General features: G+C 57.1%; 1 protein-coding gene across 4 annotated transcripts in view; it reads right to left on the bottom strand.

Annotated features, from left to right (window-relative positions):
- Positions 1-16475, bottom strand: part of TANGO6 (transport and golgi organization 6 homolog) — a 235203-nt gene that overhangs the window by 161751 nt on the left and 56977 nt on the right. For all 4 annotated transcript variants that reach the window (XM_076053822.1, XM_076053821.1, XM_076053823.1 and 1 more), the window contains exon 13: positions 11647-11838. In XM_076053822.1, coding sequence (XP_075909937.1) covers positions 11647-11838 — 192 coding nt within the window. The remainder of the gene's footprint in view (positions 1-11646; positions 11839-16475) is intronic.

Raw genomic sequence — 16475 nt, forward strand, 5'->3', positions numbered from 1 at the left:
ATCAGCCAAGTCCACCTGGATCCGTGGGGGGGGGGGGGGGGTGCGGGATTAGCGAGCTAAGAAACGAGCGGAAGAGTGGAACGCGCGCATCGTTAAGTGGGAGACTCATTAGCGCTGCTCCCCTCTCGCTGCTCAGCCGACCTCCTCCTCGGCGGTGACCCCGCCACGAAGGGGGGGGGGAGGGGGGGGGCGGCGGGGGGTTTTACCTCCCGTAAATAAATAAAAATGAAGAAAGAAACCAAACCGCGGTCACAGGGAGTGTGCGAATAAAAACTCCTCGCTTTGAAGTCGTTGATGATTTTGCGGCTCTCGGTAATAATTACCGCCGCCCGGCGGTCGGACTGCTTCCTCCGCAGCGCGCGTGGCCCCCAAACCGGGCCGTGCCGTGCCACGTTCGTCCGCTCTCGCGGGACAGAGACCCACAACCACCACAACCACCACCACCACCCACCGCCCGTAGCCTTTAACGGACCGCCGGGGCAAGCGCCGTGAGAGCGAGCGGCGCCGATGACGGCTGGGCCGCGGCCTACGACGGCGGAGGAAGGATGGGCAAGCGGCGCCACGCCCGGCCCGCCTTTGCCTACCCGGCTGCGCTCACGTGTTCGTTCGAGGCCGAGCAGGCCGAGGGGAGCTCCGGGAACGGTTCGGACGGTCGCCGCTCTTGCTGGTCGCGAGCGGGAATCGAAGCCGGGTGGCCGGGTCGGTGGGGCAAGCTGCGCGGACCACTCGACACGTTCCACCACGTGCAACCCAACCTCCCATTGTCCCGATTGCGTTCTTCTTAATCAAAGGCTGAGAGCAACGCCGCAATTTGCACGATGTGGACGTTACGGTCCCGGCTGACCCCACGACCTCTCGCTAACACCGGAATGACCAGCGCGGTGCGGTACGGTCAAACAATCCCCATGGCCGCCGACTCGCCGTGGGGGGGGGGGCTACTTCATCCAGCAGCGGATGCCGACAGATGGCTTAGGAAATAAAAAATTGTGCACCAGTTGCATATTTTCAAACGTCTTCTGAAAAGAAGAGGAATTCTTCTTATTATTATTATTATGAGAATTATTATTTAAGCAATGGGTTGAATTGGGTTGCAAGTGAGATAGAGGCGTGGGAGGTCAGGTGAGGGAGGTGAGGGAGGTGAGGGAGGGGAGGGAGGTGAGGGAGGTGAGGGAGGTCACGACCATCATCAAGCCACAGAGGCCGTCAAGGGAGCAGTTCAATCGCTGCAATTGCGGCGGGCACACGAGAGATTCGAGCACAGCGCCTTCGCTGAGCAGCGGCGTGCACCACCCCTACCCACCCCCCACCACTACCCACCCCCCGCCACTCCTGCACATCGCCCTTTACCAGTTGATATTCCGTGCGGGGCCCTGCAGACGGACGGTCAGGAGGCAATGGACTCAGCAGGCGTTTCGTCCTCACCTCACCTCACCTCCCTCCCTCTCTCACCTCCCCCTCTCACCTCCCTCCCTCACCTCCCCCTCTCACCTCCCTCTCTCACCTCCCCCCCTCATTCCCTCTCACCTCCCTCCCTCATTCCCTCTCTCACCTCCCCCTCTCACCTCCCCCTCTCACCTCCCTCCCTCATTCCCTCACCTCACCTCCCTCACCTCACCTCCCACCCTCCCTCACCTCCCTCACCTCCCTTCCTCATTCCCTCACCTCCCTCACCTCCCTCCTTCATTCCCTCACCTCACCTCCCACCCTCACCTCTCTCACCCCCCTCACCTCCCCTCACCTCCCTCCCTCATTCCCTCACCTCCCTCACCTCCCTCCCTAGGCAGTGACGGTGGTGAGCGGCTGTTCCGTCGTGGTCTGGAACGAGCCGCGTTGCTCAACAGGCCCCGGGCGAGAGTGAGCGCGCCTGCTATCGTTAACAAAAAATAAAATAAGCACACAAATGCACGTGCGTGCGTTTCGGATCCATAAAACGGGTCGTCTCTTTGAAAGCCCCCTTAGCTCTGTCGTATCTCTCACTTTTACGAAGCTCTTAAAAGCAGGATAACGGGCGACTTATTTATTTAGACCCGCGGAGAAAGCTGCCACCCAGCAGTGTGGATGGGTCCACTCAGGACCGGCTGAAGATTTTGAAGGCCCCTGGGCTACAGGTACTGCGAGGGACCCCCAGTAGTATTTTCAAAAGGAAAGAAAAATATAATGATTTTTTTTACGAGGCTAACTACAAATAAAATTCAGCATTCACAAAAGAAACAACTTTCAACTTAATCCCTGGAGGCCCTCCAGCCGGCGGAGGCCGCTGGGCTGCAGCCCCTAAAGCCCCGTGCCTAAATCTGGCCTTGGGTCCACCGCGGTCGGTCGATTTGGCAGGTCGAGTCTGGTGGTCGGTCGGGGCAAAGCGTGGCGCGCTCCCATCTGTCCCGAGCGAGAGAGAGAGGAGGGGGGGGGGTCACGGGGTCACGGGGTCGCGGGGTCGCGGGCTCTCCAGAGGTCGTTCTCTCGGAGACCCTTCGGCCAGCGGTGGCTCGAGCTGGGAAGTTGCGGGGGCCGCGCCTTTATCCTTCACACCCACCGTTACACCCTGCGTCACGCGCGAGAAAGAGAGAGAGAGCCGCCCTTCAAGTCGGAACCATCGAACCCAACGACAGAATGACCACCCCGGTGGCCCCCCCCTCTCCACCCCCTGACTAGGGGGGTGGAGGGGGGTGGTGGGGGGGGTGGTGGAGGTGGTGGGGGGTATGGGGGGGTGGTGGGGGGGGTGTTGGGGGTGGTGGGGGGTATGGGGGGGTGGTGGGGGAGTGGTGGGGGGGTGGTGGGGGGGTGGGGGGTGGGGGGGGTGGTGGGGGGGGGTATGGGGGGGTGGTGGGGGGGGTGTTGGGGGGGTATGGGGGGTGTTGGGGGTGGTGGGGGGTATGGGGGGATGTTGGGGGGGTATGGGGGGGTGGTGGGGGTGTGTTGGGGGGTATGGGGGGGTGGTGGGGGGGTATGGGGGGTGTTGGGGGGGTGGTGGGGGGGTGGTCGGGGGATGTTGGGGGGGTGGTGGGGGGGTGGTGGGGGGTGGTGGGGGGGGTCGGGGGGTATTCCAAGTAATTTTTTCCCCCCCGAGCAAAAATTAAGCAGATGCCTTTTGACGCGTGTCCGCTTGTGATTCAAAGTTTCCTGTTTACACAGCGCGGTGTGGTCCCCCGTCCCCCACGCCACCCCTGCGATCGCCAGGGTCCCCACCCACGCTCCTGCTTTGTATGCAAACAGCCCTGACAAATGTCTGCCATTCAAACGTGACTGGACGTGTTTAAAGTAGAAGCTCTTCCCCCGGCACCACTCCGCCAGAGGCTCTCTCTCTCTCTGTATTCTCCCTCTCTCTGTATTCTCTCTCTCTCTGTATTCTCCCTCTCTCTCTCTGTTTGTATTCTCTCTCTCTCTCTCTGTATTCTCTCTCTCTCTGTTTGTATTCTCTCCCTCTCTCTCTCTGTTTGTATTCTCTCTCTCGCTCTGCACAGACGTGGCCGCGGTTGTGACGGTCGGCGGCGCTCTCGACGATCCGATTCTCTCTTCCATTTAAACTTTCTTCATCTTCGTCTTCATCTTCGTCGTCGTCTTCGTCTTAATTTTCTTACTATTCGTCTTCTTCTTCGTGGGTTTACTCTCTAATGGTAAACATGAGTTTAGTCTCCGACACACCGGTGTGCTGTACTAGTAACACATTGGCACGTTTTGTTTACGCGATAAACCTCACGAGTTGGCTGTGTCGGGCGTTGACGGGTTTAACCAATAACACCTCGATTGTGGATAATATTGGTCGTGAAACGCCGACGCGTTAAACTGCTCGCTCCGTTTTACCTTCACCAAACGGAAGCTTGAAAGAAACGGGCACGTTTCTACACAGGAATAATGCCCGTCTGAGTTAGATAACAACAAAAATCAGCCAAGTCCACCTGCATCCGTGGGGGGGGGGGGGGGGGGGTGAGGGATTAGCGAGCTGGGAAACGAGCGGAAGAGCGGAACGAGCGGCTCTTTAAGTGGGAGACTCATTAGCGCTGCTCCCCTCTCGCTGCTCAGCGGACCTCCTCCTCCTCCTCCTCGGCGGCGGCGGCGACCCGCCACGAAGGGGTCGAGGCCGGGTCACCCTCGTGAACGGTTTAACACTGTTACGTGTGAAACCGTTAACAAAGTCCGTCACTGATGAGAAGCGCCCATCGCGACAGGGCAATAATGCGGGACGCGAGACCCCCCGAAGAGTATTCTCACAGCGCAGGGGAGCAACATCGCGAAGAAAGTGCACTGCGGAGAAGTCCATCAGTGTTTCCTGAAGAAATGCACTGTGGTCCCGATGTCTTTGTTTACTGAGATTATTGAAATTACTTTGCTTACTTTAAATGCACAAAATGATGGGGCCACTTTTCTGAGCTATCATTGGTGGCCAGGTGGCTTCTCAAGAAAGAAAATTCCTCAGTGGGCCTTGCCTGGTACTATAGGGATGGTTTCGTTTTTTGCTGTTGTACGAGTATGGTAACTGTTTGTTGTTGTAACATTCTTACACCGTGCCCCGACTGGACATCTGCGAAAAAGAGCTTCATAGCTCATCGGCTTCCCCTGTAGTGTGAATACAATATTTTGAGTCTGCTAATGCTGACGGTGGTGACCTTCGGACGAGGAAACCACGAGGCGCTTCCCGCGGAAAGGCCCCGGTGATGATTCTGTCGTCGTTGGCGCACGCGCGGCAAAGCGGCTGCGGCCGCTCTTCACCCGCCGCCGTTGTTGCGCGTTGCTACAAAGTCGCTGGGAATAAATCCTTGACGCTTCGGAAAACAAACAAAAAAGAGCTTAGAATCGGGCAGCCCGTGCGATCGATTGCTTGCGCCAAAAAGTCCGCGGACCCAACGCGCTCCACCGCTACCCCCCCCCCCCCGCCTGCCGCAGCCCGACACGGCGGTCTCGACGTCACCTTAAGCAAATTGGCTGCTTTTACACAGTTGAGCGTCATCATTCGCGGGTTTGCAAAAGTAAAAAATCGTACGCGCGCCATGTAGCTCGAACTCCGTGTTAACTTTCCAAAGTATACTCTGCTGTCTTGCGAGCGGAAAATAAAAAGAGCACGCGCACGTTGGCGGCAGCCTCGTGAAATAATATAACGCGGCAGGATAGCGGGGGCAGCGGTGACCCCCCCGTGCCTCACAGCGCGAAGGGGCCTGGGTTCGACTCCCCACTATGTTCTCCCTCCCCCCGTTCCCCACGGGTTTCCCTCCGAGTTGTCCCGTTTCCCTCCCACAGCTTCGAAAACAAAAAAAAACAAAACCACAACAACATACAACGTAACCCGGTATTGGCCCAATGTTCAAAGATTACCTACAAGTGACCCGACTGGGATCGTACCCACAGCAGCAGCAGCAGCAATCGCCGTGCCCTCCTGCGACAAGCAAACCTGGCAGGAACCTCGTGAGAACGGCTCATGGCATCGTGAGGGTGTGCCCCCCACCCACCCACCCACAACCCACTGTTCACTTGCGGTGCACACCGAGGAACGTGCTGCTGCTGTTTGCGCGAGTGCGATCCCAAATGAGTAATATGCAACAGCGTCTTTCAGTGCTGGGCCATGTTTGAAGTCTGCGTCTATCTCCCTCTCTCTCTCCCCGTGGTCCCGTGGATTTTTTCTCCGGGTCCTCCGGTTTTTCCCCTCCACATTTAGAATGAACATCGCGCATTTAGACTTATTGAGATTATTTTGGGTGCAATAAATGTCCAAATGACGGTGCCACTTTGTTGAGCTATCATTCGTGGTGTCCATGTCGCTTTTGAACAATTCAGTTGATGCCTCAGCGGGCTTTGCCTGGTTAGGATGGGGATAGTTTAGTTGTTGTGTTTGTTTGCGTTTGTGTGGTTTATTTACCCCTCAAGGTGCACATGGCCTGGCACAAGCGTCGTGGTGACGTCACCGGCACTTAGTGGCGAATGGCGGTTGTTGTTGTTGTTAACCTTTCTTGTACTTTGCACTCGTATCGTGTTTGTGTCACTGTTTGTTGTTGTGACGCTCTTACCCCGTGCCCCTACTGGACATCGGTTGATATAAGAGCTCTATAGCTCATCGGATTCCTCGTGCAGACTAAATACAAGATTCAGATTCAAGATTGGTTCCTCTGAGTGGTTTGGTTCCGTTGTCATCGTGGCTTCATCTCAATCAATGAAACGCCAGCGTGCTGATGCTTACCCGTTAAAGCGTTGACGTTTTAGAGTGGTGTGTGGGGGGTCGGTGGGTTTAGGCCGGACCTTGCTCAGCCAATTTTCTTGTTGGGGAGAAAGAAAAAGAGAGGAAAAAATAAAATGAAAAGAGAAATGAAGATAGAAAAAAGTTCAAGAGAAAGAGAGAACACAGAGAAGAGAGTGGGAAAAGATAGAAACAAATATTTTTAAAAGCTAAAGAGAGAAACAAAAGAGAGGAAAAAAAATAGCTAAATAAAAAGAGAAAAAAGGAGAGAAAATAGAGAAGGAAAAGAGAAAAGGGAGAAGTAAAACATAAAACAGAGAAGTGGAAGACAAAGCATTGAAAGAAGAGGAGTGAAAAAAAGAGATATAAGGAAAGGAGAAAAAAGGGACGAGGAAAGAGAGAGAAAAATGTTGGGACGCGAGATCCCGGTGTGGAACATCCAGCCGGGAGCAGGCAAGGTGTGAGCGCGAGTCGACGTGCCGGTCTACGCGGCGTGGAGAGCGACGCACGGGACCGGGGTGGCCCTGTCGGTGAAGGGGCTGCCGGGAGGGGCGGTTTTTGTTTGCTTGACCTACGTCACCACGCTGCTGGTCGATGCTGCTTGGGCGAAGGGAGCCGCCCTTCAACGGGAGTTTCTCAGATCATCGGCCTTTACTTGGAGGAGAGAGGAGTGCAAACGTGAGCTTCTGGTTGTGAGTGCATGGTGACACGGGGGGGTCGTACCAACTCCGACGCCTGGAGACGGAGTCGAACCCGCGACCTCTTGGATCGCTTGCCGACTGTTGCACAACGGCAGTGTCTACCCCCCCCCCCCCCCCCGGGCGAAATAACTTCACGGCGTTTTGGTCTCTCGTTAAATCTCAAAGACGACGAGACCGAGATGGGCGGGAAGAACGTGGACGTGCGGTGGACGTGCGGTGGACGAGCGGTGGACGAGGGGTGGACGTGCGGTGGACGAGCGGTGGACGAGCGGTGGACGAGGGGTGGACGAGGGGTGGACGAGGGGTGGACGAGGGGTGGACGAGGGGTGGACGAGGGAACGCAGCTGCGTGCGCTGCGTCCGACAGCAGCCGACATCCGTCTCCGGATTGACGGAGTTGGCGTTGAGCCCTCCTGAACTCCAGAGGCGAAGAGGTCCGACTTTTACAGTGGCACGAACAGCGGGGCAGCTGTTGTTCATTTCCCCTCTCATCTCACTCCACTCCCCCCCACGCACCCTCCTGCCTCTCCCCTCTCATCTCACTCCACTCCCCCCCACGCACCCTCCTGCCTCTCCCCTCTCATCTCACTCCACTCCCCCCCACGCACTCTCCTGCCTCTCCCCTCTCATCTCACTCCACTCCCCCCCACGCACTCTCCCCCCTCTCCCCTCTCATCTCACTCCCCTCCACGCACTCTCCTCCCTCTCCCCTCTCATCTCACTCCACTCCCCTCCACGCTCTCTCCTACCTCTCCCCTCTCATCTCACTCCCCTCCACGCACTCTCCTCCCTCTCCCCTCTCATCTCACTCCACTCCCCTCCACGCACTCTCCTCCCTCTCCCCTCTCATCTCACTCCACTCCCCTCCACGCACTCTCCTACCTCTCCCCTCTCATCTCACTCCCCTCCCCCCCATGCACTCTCCTGCCTCTCATCTCACTCCACTCCCCTCCACGCACTCCCCTGCCTCTCCCCTCTCATCTCACTCCACTCCCCTCCACGCCAATCTCTTCTCCGGCCACCGAGGCTTTCTGCAGAAGTCCGCCGTGAACCTTCGCTAAGCGGGAGGTCGCTCTCTCTCCTCTGCTGCCCCTGCGGCTCCCTTCACCCCAGCCCTCCGTGCTGTCGACTCCCCGGCGTGGCAGCGCGATGGCTCAGGAGGCACTGTGACCCACAACCGCAGAGGACCTCGGTTCAAATCCGGGTCTCAGCCTGTCTCTTCCCTGCAGTCTCTGCTTTCAAAGACAATACATCATATGCTACCAGAGCACGTGTTTTTTGTGTTTGCATGTTCACCACAAGTATACGTGGTCAATGCAGACATGATTCCTTGCAAAAGGTTTCAGTTTGGTGGTTTAACATCTCAATGCAACTGTTTTTGACTTGCCATAAATTGTAAAACATATTTTTTTTATAAAAGGATGAGTCGTCGTGCACAATTGGGCTACGAGCTGAATTCGGTTTAATCCCAGCTGCGATCAGTTCGGCTGTCACGTGAGAGCTCCTCGAGAAACTCTCCGGAGCGGACGGACGAGGAGGGCTCTCCCCCTTCCTGCGCGTGGCGCAGGAAGGGGGAGAGCCCCTTAAAAAAGAGCTGGAAAAGAATGCCGGACGTCGCCGGCACCACGGCCGCCACCACGGCCGCCACGTGCCGCAGCGCGTGGCTTTATTTGGTGTTCAGGTTATTTTGTCGCCGGTGACTTTGTGTTTCGTATCGAAATCGGCTCCAGTGCTGCTGCTGCTGCCGGCAGCAATAAAAGTGGTTTAAAAGTCAAAAAAGTCTCAATCTCTCTCTCTCTCCCCCTCTCTCAATGTCTCTCTCCTCTCCATCTCCCTCTCTCCGCAGGGCCCTCTGTACCAGCGTGAACGGCACCCTCATCTTCGCCTTCTAAAGTGCTCGTTCGTCGGCGTGGCGTGCGCGATGACCACCACCACCACCACGTGACTGTTTCGTGCTGTGCGCGGCACATTTAGCGCCACAGCGCGTGGTTTTATAGTGCTTGTGTTATTTGTGTTGCTGGTGACTTTGTGGATTTCGTATCGGAATCGCCTCCAGTGCTGTTGCTGCTGGCGGCAATAAAAGTTGTTTAAGAGTCAAAAAGTCTCTCGCTCTCTCTCCCTCTCTGTCTCCCCTCTCTCCATTTCTCACTCCATCTCTCTCCCTCTCTCCATCGCCCTCTCTCAATCTCTCAATATCTCCCTCCATCTTTCTCTCTCCCTCTCTCCACATCTCTCACCATCTCTCTCTCTCTCGCACGCGCCGGCCGGTCGGCCGGCAACAATGCGCGCCATTCACAGTCCGCCGGCGGCGTCCAACGTACGCGCCGCTTGCCGCTAATCACGCGTAAATAAACCCGGAGCGGCCTCAGCAGGAGCAGGAGGAGAGGATGATGTAATCGCACGAGCGGTGAGAAAGAGCAGAGGAATCCCTCTCGAGCGCGGAGTCGTGGTGGGGGGGGGGGGAGCGATTGATGTGGGGGGGGTGGGGTGGGCGGAGACCCACGTCACGAACGCGAGCGGAGAGCAACGCAAGCGCCGCCGGAGCCGACTCGCGGTGCCGTAACACAATAGCGCTGTGTAACCGCAAGCGTTGCGGCGGGGGCTTTTGCGAGTGATATTTTACTCCGGGGCCTAAAAGACGTCGTTCGTAATGAGTAAACGCGTGATTTGCGAGCGGTGGGGTGGGGTGGGGGGGGGGGGGTGGAGGCGGGAGGATCCCCACGAGAGTTTTTAAATGCTCCCAACAAACAGTGGACATTTGTTTTCCCGGGCCCGACGTGATGCCCAACAGCTGGGCCCCGCTGCGCGTTCGCTCCCTCGCGTCCTTTTCACTTCTCGCACAGCGCGCGCTCGCACGTGCCCAAGAGCGGCCGCGTGCACGCGGGCGTACGTGCCCCGTCGCGGCGGTTGCCCGCGTGCGGTGCCCGCCGCCCTTCCCCCCCCCACGCGACCTCCGCCCCGTCGCCGCCGCCGCCGCCGTCGGGGCCGCCGGAGAGCCGGACCGCGGTCGGGCGGCCGCCACCGATTCGTCCGCAAGGCCGCGGTTTGTAGCCAACGGGAACCTCGAGGGTTCCCCCCCCCCCCCCGCGACGGCACAAAAAAAAAGACCCCGCGCGGGTTTTTAGCACCGTAGCCGACCTCGTGGTGGGGGGGGGTGGAGGAGAGGGTCGGGCGGGGGGGGGGGGGGCCGTCCGTCGCTCTCTCTGCCGCGTTGGCCCCCCACTTCTCGCTCTGCGCTCCGTCGTTCGTCCCGACCGCCGACTGTCGCTTGAGCGTGACGAGCAGCAGTAACAACAAAAACAACAAAAACAACAACAAACTCGGTTTCGCGAAGCGCCTTGCAAATTGTCAATACATCAAGGGGCCAAGCCCGGTGAACTTTTCCTAACATTCAGTGCGACCGTCGTCGCCGACTTGCCAATGTTTTCCGAGCCGCGTGTTCCTCTGTGCCCACACAAAGGTGAATTCCTCCAAGTGTGAGCCTCTCTCCACGCTCCTTGGTGCACTCTTCGGATTTTTGCTCCGTTTTCTTTATTAGTTGGACCCCGGTGTGTGTTTTTTTTTGTGATCCGTACGTCGCAAGCTGCCAACGGTGCTCAGGCAGGCCAGATTATCGTGACGCTGCTGGCAGACGGGCGGTTTTGGTTCGCATTGGAGGCTTAGTTTGTATAATGTTGCAAGATGAATTGGCGGGGCATGCGCGCGCACACGGACGGGCAAATGGACAAAGGCCCGGGACTGATTTATATATCAGTCACCGATGTTTGGCTGCGAGCGGGAATCGAATTCGGGTCACCGGGTTGGTAGCGCACTGCACGGCTGGCCCCCCATGCACTAAACAAAGATCCCCCGCGTAGCCTTAACAGACTGTTGGGGCAAGTGCTGTTGGCGAGCACCTACGAAGGCCGGCACGGCGCACGAGGGGGTTGCGTGGCAAGCACCAACACCTGGCTGACAGGGACTCACACGCAACAGCAACAACAGTTTCCATTCAGCAATAAGTGGCGGTGACATCTCAAAAGTGCTTGTGCCAGGCTAGGTGCGCCCTGAGGTCACGTGAAGTGTCGCAGGCTCGCTGCTGGCAGGAGCTCAAGTGACAGACCCAGGTGCCATGGGCTAACAGAGATGACTGGCAGACGCACCAGCTGTGACCCCTCCTGTAGCCACTGGACACGCTCACGGACACACACACACACGCACGGACACACACGCACGCACGAACACACACACACGCACGGACACACACACACGCACGGACACACACACACGCACGGACACACACACACGCACGGACACACACACGCACGGACACACACACGCACGGACACACACGCACGGACACACACGCACGGACACACACACGCACGGACACACACACGCACACACGGACACACACGCACGGACACACACGCACGGACACACGCACGCACGGACACACGCACGCACGGACACACACGCACGCACGGACACACGCACGCACGGACACACACACGCACTCACGGACACACACACGCACTCACGGACACACACACGCACTCACGGACACACACACGCACTCACGGACACACACACGCACTCACGGACACACAAACGCACTCACGGACACACACACGCACGGACACACACACGCACGGACACACACACACACGCACGGACACACACGCACGGACACACACACACACGGACGCACACACACACACGCACGCACGGACACACACGCACGCACGGACACACACGCACGCACGGACACACATGCACGCACGGACACACGCGTAGCCACGCTCACCTGAGTGGTTCTCTGCAGGATTCCGTGGCCCAGCTTCTCGCACAGGTACGGGATGAGCTGCATCAGCTGGAGCCTCTGGTAGTCGCTCTCCTCCGCGTCGCTCCCCACCTCGGGGGATCCCGGGGCCTCCAGGCCCTCGGCGCTGCCCCCGTCCCTCGCTCTGGGCTCTTGCATCATCAGCGCCGTGAGGTCCTGCGTGAGAGAGACGCAGACAAAAGACAAAGATCCCCCGTGTAGCCTGTAACAGACTGTTGGGGCAAGTGCTGATTGCGAGTAGCACCTACTGAAGGCCGGCACGGCACACGAGGGGGTGGGTGGATGGCCAGCACCACGCCCGACGGCCTTTGTCCCCCCAGTGGCGATGTTTACTACACACCGCTCCAGGTACTCATTTGAGGCCGAGTCGACCTAGGGGAGGCCCAGGACTGGTTTAGATAACCGTCACCGGTGTTGGCCGTGAGCGGGAATCGAACCCGGGTAGCCGGGTTCGTGGCGCAGCGTATCGCTAAACCGCTACACCAGTCCACGTTTGATTTGCTGGTACAGATTGAGTCCTCTCTTATTGAAGCCTCGCCACCACCCCTCTGCTGCCCATTCTCTTTCTCTTCCCTCACCTCGCCCCTCCGCGCTCCTCCCCGTCCCTCCCCTACCCTTGCGTGATCCCGACGTGCCCCTCTATCTTGGCCATCTCCCCTCCCCCCCTCACCTTTCGGAAATCCCTAAGTAACCCCCCTCTACCGCGGCCACTCATTTCACAACCCGTGTATCACGCTCCGTGCCACTGAAATCGCTCCATTATTGCCACCGTTTGCCTTAGAACCATGCCAAGCGTCTCGAGTGAAGGCGATCTGCGTGAGTAAATATTAAATTAGATCAGGTTGTGATCCGCTGCTGGAGAGCGGCGTTCTGCCACGGCGTGCGGGCCGCCGGGGTTACCGGACCATACTACTGCTCCACGCTGCCCAGCGCCGGGTTGGTTGAAGGTGCAGGGAAGCGTGGAAGTACAGTACAGCAAACAGACTTTGCTGTGCTTTACACAAAGTAGCACCGTGGCAGCCTATAACGCCTGTTATGCATGGCGAATCGCCCCCCCCCCCCCCCACAAGCCACGGGGTACAAGCTCTTGTTCAAGAAAGCCTCACTGCTGCTGTTGATGAGGCGTAAGTATGTCATCTGAATGTTGTCCGTCGCTGTACAGAAACACGTACAGCGTATAGGCCTTCGCCAGTCGTCTGCGGGACGAAGGCCCTGTCGGTCACGGGAGTTGTTTGGCCATACTTCACCACGCTGGTCAGCGTGGCGGCTGGTGAAAGTGGGTTGGGAGCGGAGCCTCGAACTGGTTTAACTCTTTACTAACTTTTAATTTCACGGGGTAAGGCCCACTGAGCAATGTAGCTCTTTTTCATAAGCGACCTGGCCATCACAAACGAAAGCACAACGAAGTGGCTTATCGCGTGGAAATCTATGACAGCCAAACACTCTTGAAAGGCGTGATGTTGATTTTAAATGCGGAAGGAAAAACCTCGAATCATCCGTTCGCCAATATTCGCTCGAAAAAAATGCGCGGGGTTCCATGTTTTTTCGTAATTATATTTGAGCAATTTGTTTTTTTGTTTTCGTTTCAAAGCCTGTTGTGGGGGGGGGGCAGCTGGGGCGAGCACCCTCGCGAATTGGCAGTAACTTTGCCGACGGCGTGAAAACCGCTTTCTGGGAAGTTGGTGGCGGCGAGGATTCCCACAGTGACCGGCCGGCCGAGCCACCGACCGGCCACCTCTCACGCGACCAGCCAAGCTGGCTGACTCGCTGGCTCGCTGGTTCCTCTCCCCCTTCTCTCGGGGGAAACCCTTCCACTCGGCGGCGCCCGGCAAAGCGTGGGAGTCTCAACATCGGTGTTGGGGGGTTTTTTTTACTGCCATTGTTATTACTCTCAAAATTTCAAATTTTTTACTGACCTCGTCAACTTATAATGCAAGTAAATAATGAATCACACAGGGCCTCGTAGAGGGAGAGTGGATAAATACATACAAGGAAAAGTTTTTTGTTCTTTTCTCACCGTTATTAGATTTCATATATTTTGCGCTGTGTTTTTTCTGGCATGACAGGGTTGCGGAAAAAAAGCGTTAATGCAGAGTCACGCCGTTTCAAATCGCGGGATTCCGGATCCTAGGGTGTGGGGGGGGGGAGGATCGACGCAGCCGTCCGTTTGATTCATACCGAGCTGGACTATCGATTCGCCGGGCACGTCGATATCGTCGGCGACCGTCAGGCTCCGTCGCTCGACTAATCTAACCTCCCACGTGTGCCGCTGGACGGGAGGTGACGGGCGTGGGGTTGGCGATGCCCAGCTCGTCGCGCGCATTAAAGATGGGGGTTTCCCGCCTTTGGAAGGCAGGGTGTGCGGGAGGCTGAAATGGACGCCGCGGTGGCTCGGAGATGTTAACTACCTCGCCTGGTATACAGGAGGTCGTGGGTTCGATCCCGATCCCGATGCCTGCTGCTGCTGTATATTTGGAGTCTCTCTCCCTGTGGTCGCGTGGATTTTTCTACGGGCCCTCCGGTTTTTCCCTCCACATTTGGAAACACGCGGTTAGAGTATTTCGCTGCTATAAATTTCCCACACGATGACAAGCCACTTCGTTTGGGCTACCATTTGTGGTGGCCAGGCCGCTTCCATAAAAGTGGGCCTTAACCTGGTAAAATAAAAATACTTTGTAGTTGAGTTTAGTTTCAGTTTCGAGGCCCGAGTGATCAAGCCCGGGCGAAGGCGGCCCATGAAGTCGTCGCGTCTTCACGTTCCATTATCACTGCACGACGATAATTAGCCAACGGTATGCGGGGTACAGGATGCCCCATTCTGACCGTGAACGGAGGACGAGCAACCGCGGAGATGGAGCGATAGAATCACATTCTATCGAAATTGTTTGCTCCTCCTCTGTTCCCACCATGGCGCCGATGATGGCAGCCTCGGCCGGTTGGTGCGCCCTGTTTTGTCCAGTTTTGTCTTGAGAGGGGCCTGCTGTTCAACACACCCGTGCTGGTGAGAGGGGCCTGCTGTTCAACACACCCGTGTTGGTGAGAGGGGCCTGCTGTTCAACACACCCGTACTGGTGAGAGGGGCTTGCTGTTCAACACACCCGTGCTGGTGAGAGAGGCCTGCTGTTCATCACACCCGTACTGGTGAGAGGGGCTTGCTGTTCAACACACCCGTGCTGGTGAGAGAGGCCTGCTGTTCATCACACCCGTGCTGGTGAGAGGGGCCTGCTGTTCAACACACCCGTGCTGGTGAGAGAGGCCTGCTGTTCATCACACCCGTGCTGGTGAGAGAGGCCTGCTGTTGAGGGGACTCCTGTTCAGCAAACCCGTGCTGGTGAGAGAGGCCTGCTGTTCAGCACACCCGTGTTGAGGGGCCTGCTGTTCAGCACACCCGTGCTGGTGAGAGGGGCCTGCTGTTCAGCACACCCGTGCTGGTGAGAGGGGCCTGCTGTTCATCACACCCGTGTTGGTGAAAGAGGCCTGCTGTTCAGCACACCCGTGCTGGTGAGAGGGGCCTGCTGTTCAGCACACCTGTGCTGGTGAGAGAGGCCTGCTGTTGAGGGGCCTGCTGTTCAGCACACCCGTGCTGGTGAGAGAGGCCTGCTGTTCAGCACACCCGTGCTGGTGAGAGGGACCTGCTCTTCATCACACCCGTGCTGGTGAGAGAGGCCTGCTGTTCAACACACCCGTGCTGGTGAGAGAGGCCTGCTGTTCAGCACACCCGTGTTGAAGGGCCTACTGTTCAGCACACCCGTGCTGGTGAAAGGGGCCTGCTGTTCATCACACCCGTGCTGGTGAGAGAGGCCTGCTGTTCAGCACACCCGTGCTGGTGAGAGAGGCCTGCTGTTCAGCACACCCGTGCTGGTGCGAAGATGGCGCCGATGATGGTAGCCTCAGCCGGTCGGTGCGCCCTGTTTTGTCTTGTTTTGTCTGTCAAATCAGTGTTTTGCCAAGATTTTCGGAGTTCTCTAACAAGAGACGAACTTTTATAAATCAGGGAAACAACTCCTGTGGATTTAATTCCTACTTTTCTGCTTCCAGCGACAGAATTAGTAGGCATTCTAGTCAATGCCGCGCTAGGCTTTGCTCAAGCAGCGAAACGCCGCCCAAGGGGTAAACGGTCGGGGGCTCTAGTACGGCTACGCAGACGCGGGATCCAAACAGTGCTTCCGAGCTTTTTCCTCTCCAACGTACGTTCACTGTACAACAAAATGGATGAACTTCAGCTATTGATGGTAAAAAACAAAGACTTTCTTTCATATTCTGTTTTGTGCTTCATGGAGACATGGCTGTGTGATTTGATTCTGGACACTTCGCTACAACTAGCAGGATTCCATCTTGTAAGATCGGATCGTGACATAGCACTCTCCGGCAAGACGAAAGGAGGTGGTATTTGTTTTTACATTAACAGTGGCTGGTGTGTAGATGTCACAGTGATTCTGCAACATTGTTCTCCACTCCTTGAATCAATTTTTATAACCTGTAAACCGTTTTACTCGCCTCGCGAGTTCGAGTCGCTCATTTTGGTCGGAGTTTATTTGCCGCCTTGTCCTCAGGTTAAAGAGGCCCAACGCATGCTCGCCGATCAGATTCTGAGTGTGGAGCGAGCAAATCCAGATTCGTTGGTTATCGTACTTGGCGACTTTAACAAAGGTAATCTCAGCCACGAACTCCCCAAATACATACAATTCATTAAATGCCCAACCAGAGAAGGGAACACTCTGGATCACTGCTACACTACAGTCAGTAGAGCCTACCACGCCGTCCCCCGAGCAGCACTAGGACACTCTGACCAT

This window comes from Petromyzon marinus, chromosome 63 (genome assembly GCF_048934315.1).
Source record: "Petromyzon marinus isolate PM22_M1 ecotype Great Lakes invasive population chromosome 63, UKy_Petmar_22M1.pri1.0, whole genome shotgun sequence".
Classification (NCBI taxonomy): domain Eukaryota; kingdom Metazoa; phylum Chordata; class Hyperoartia; order Petromyzontiformes; family Petromyzontidae; genus Petromyzon; species Petromyzon marinus.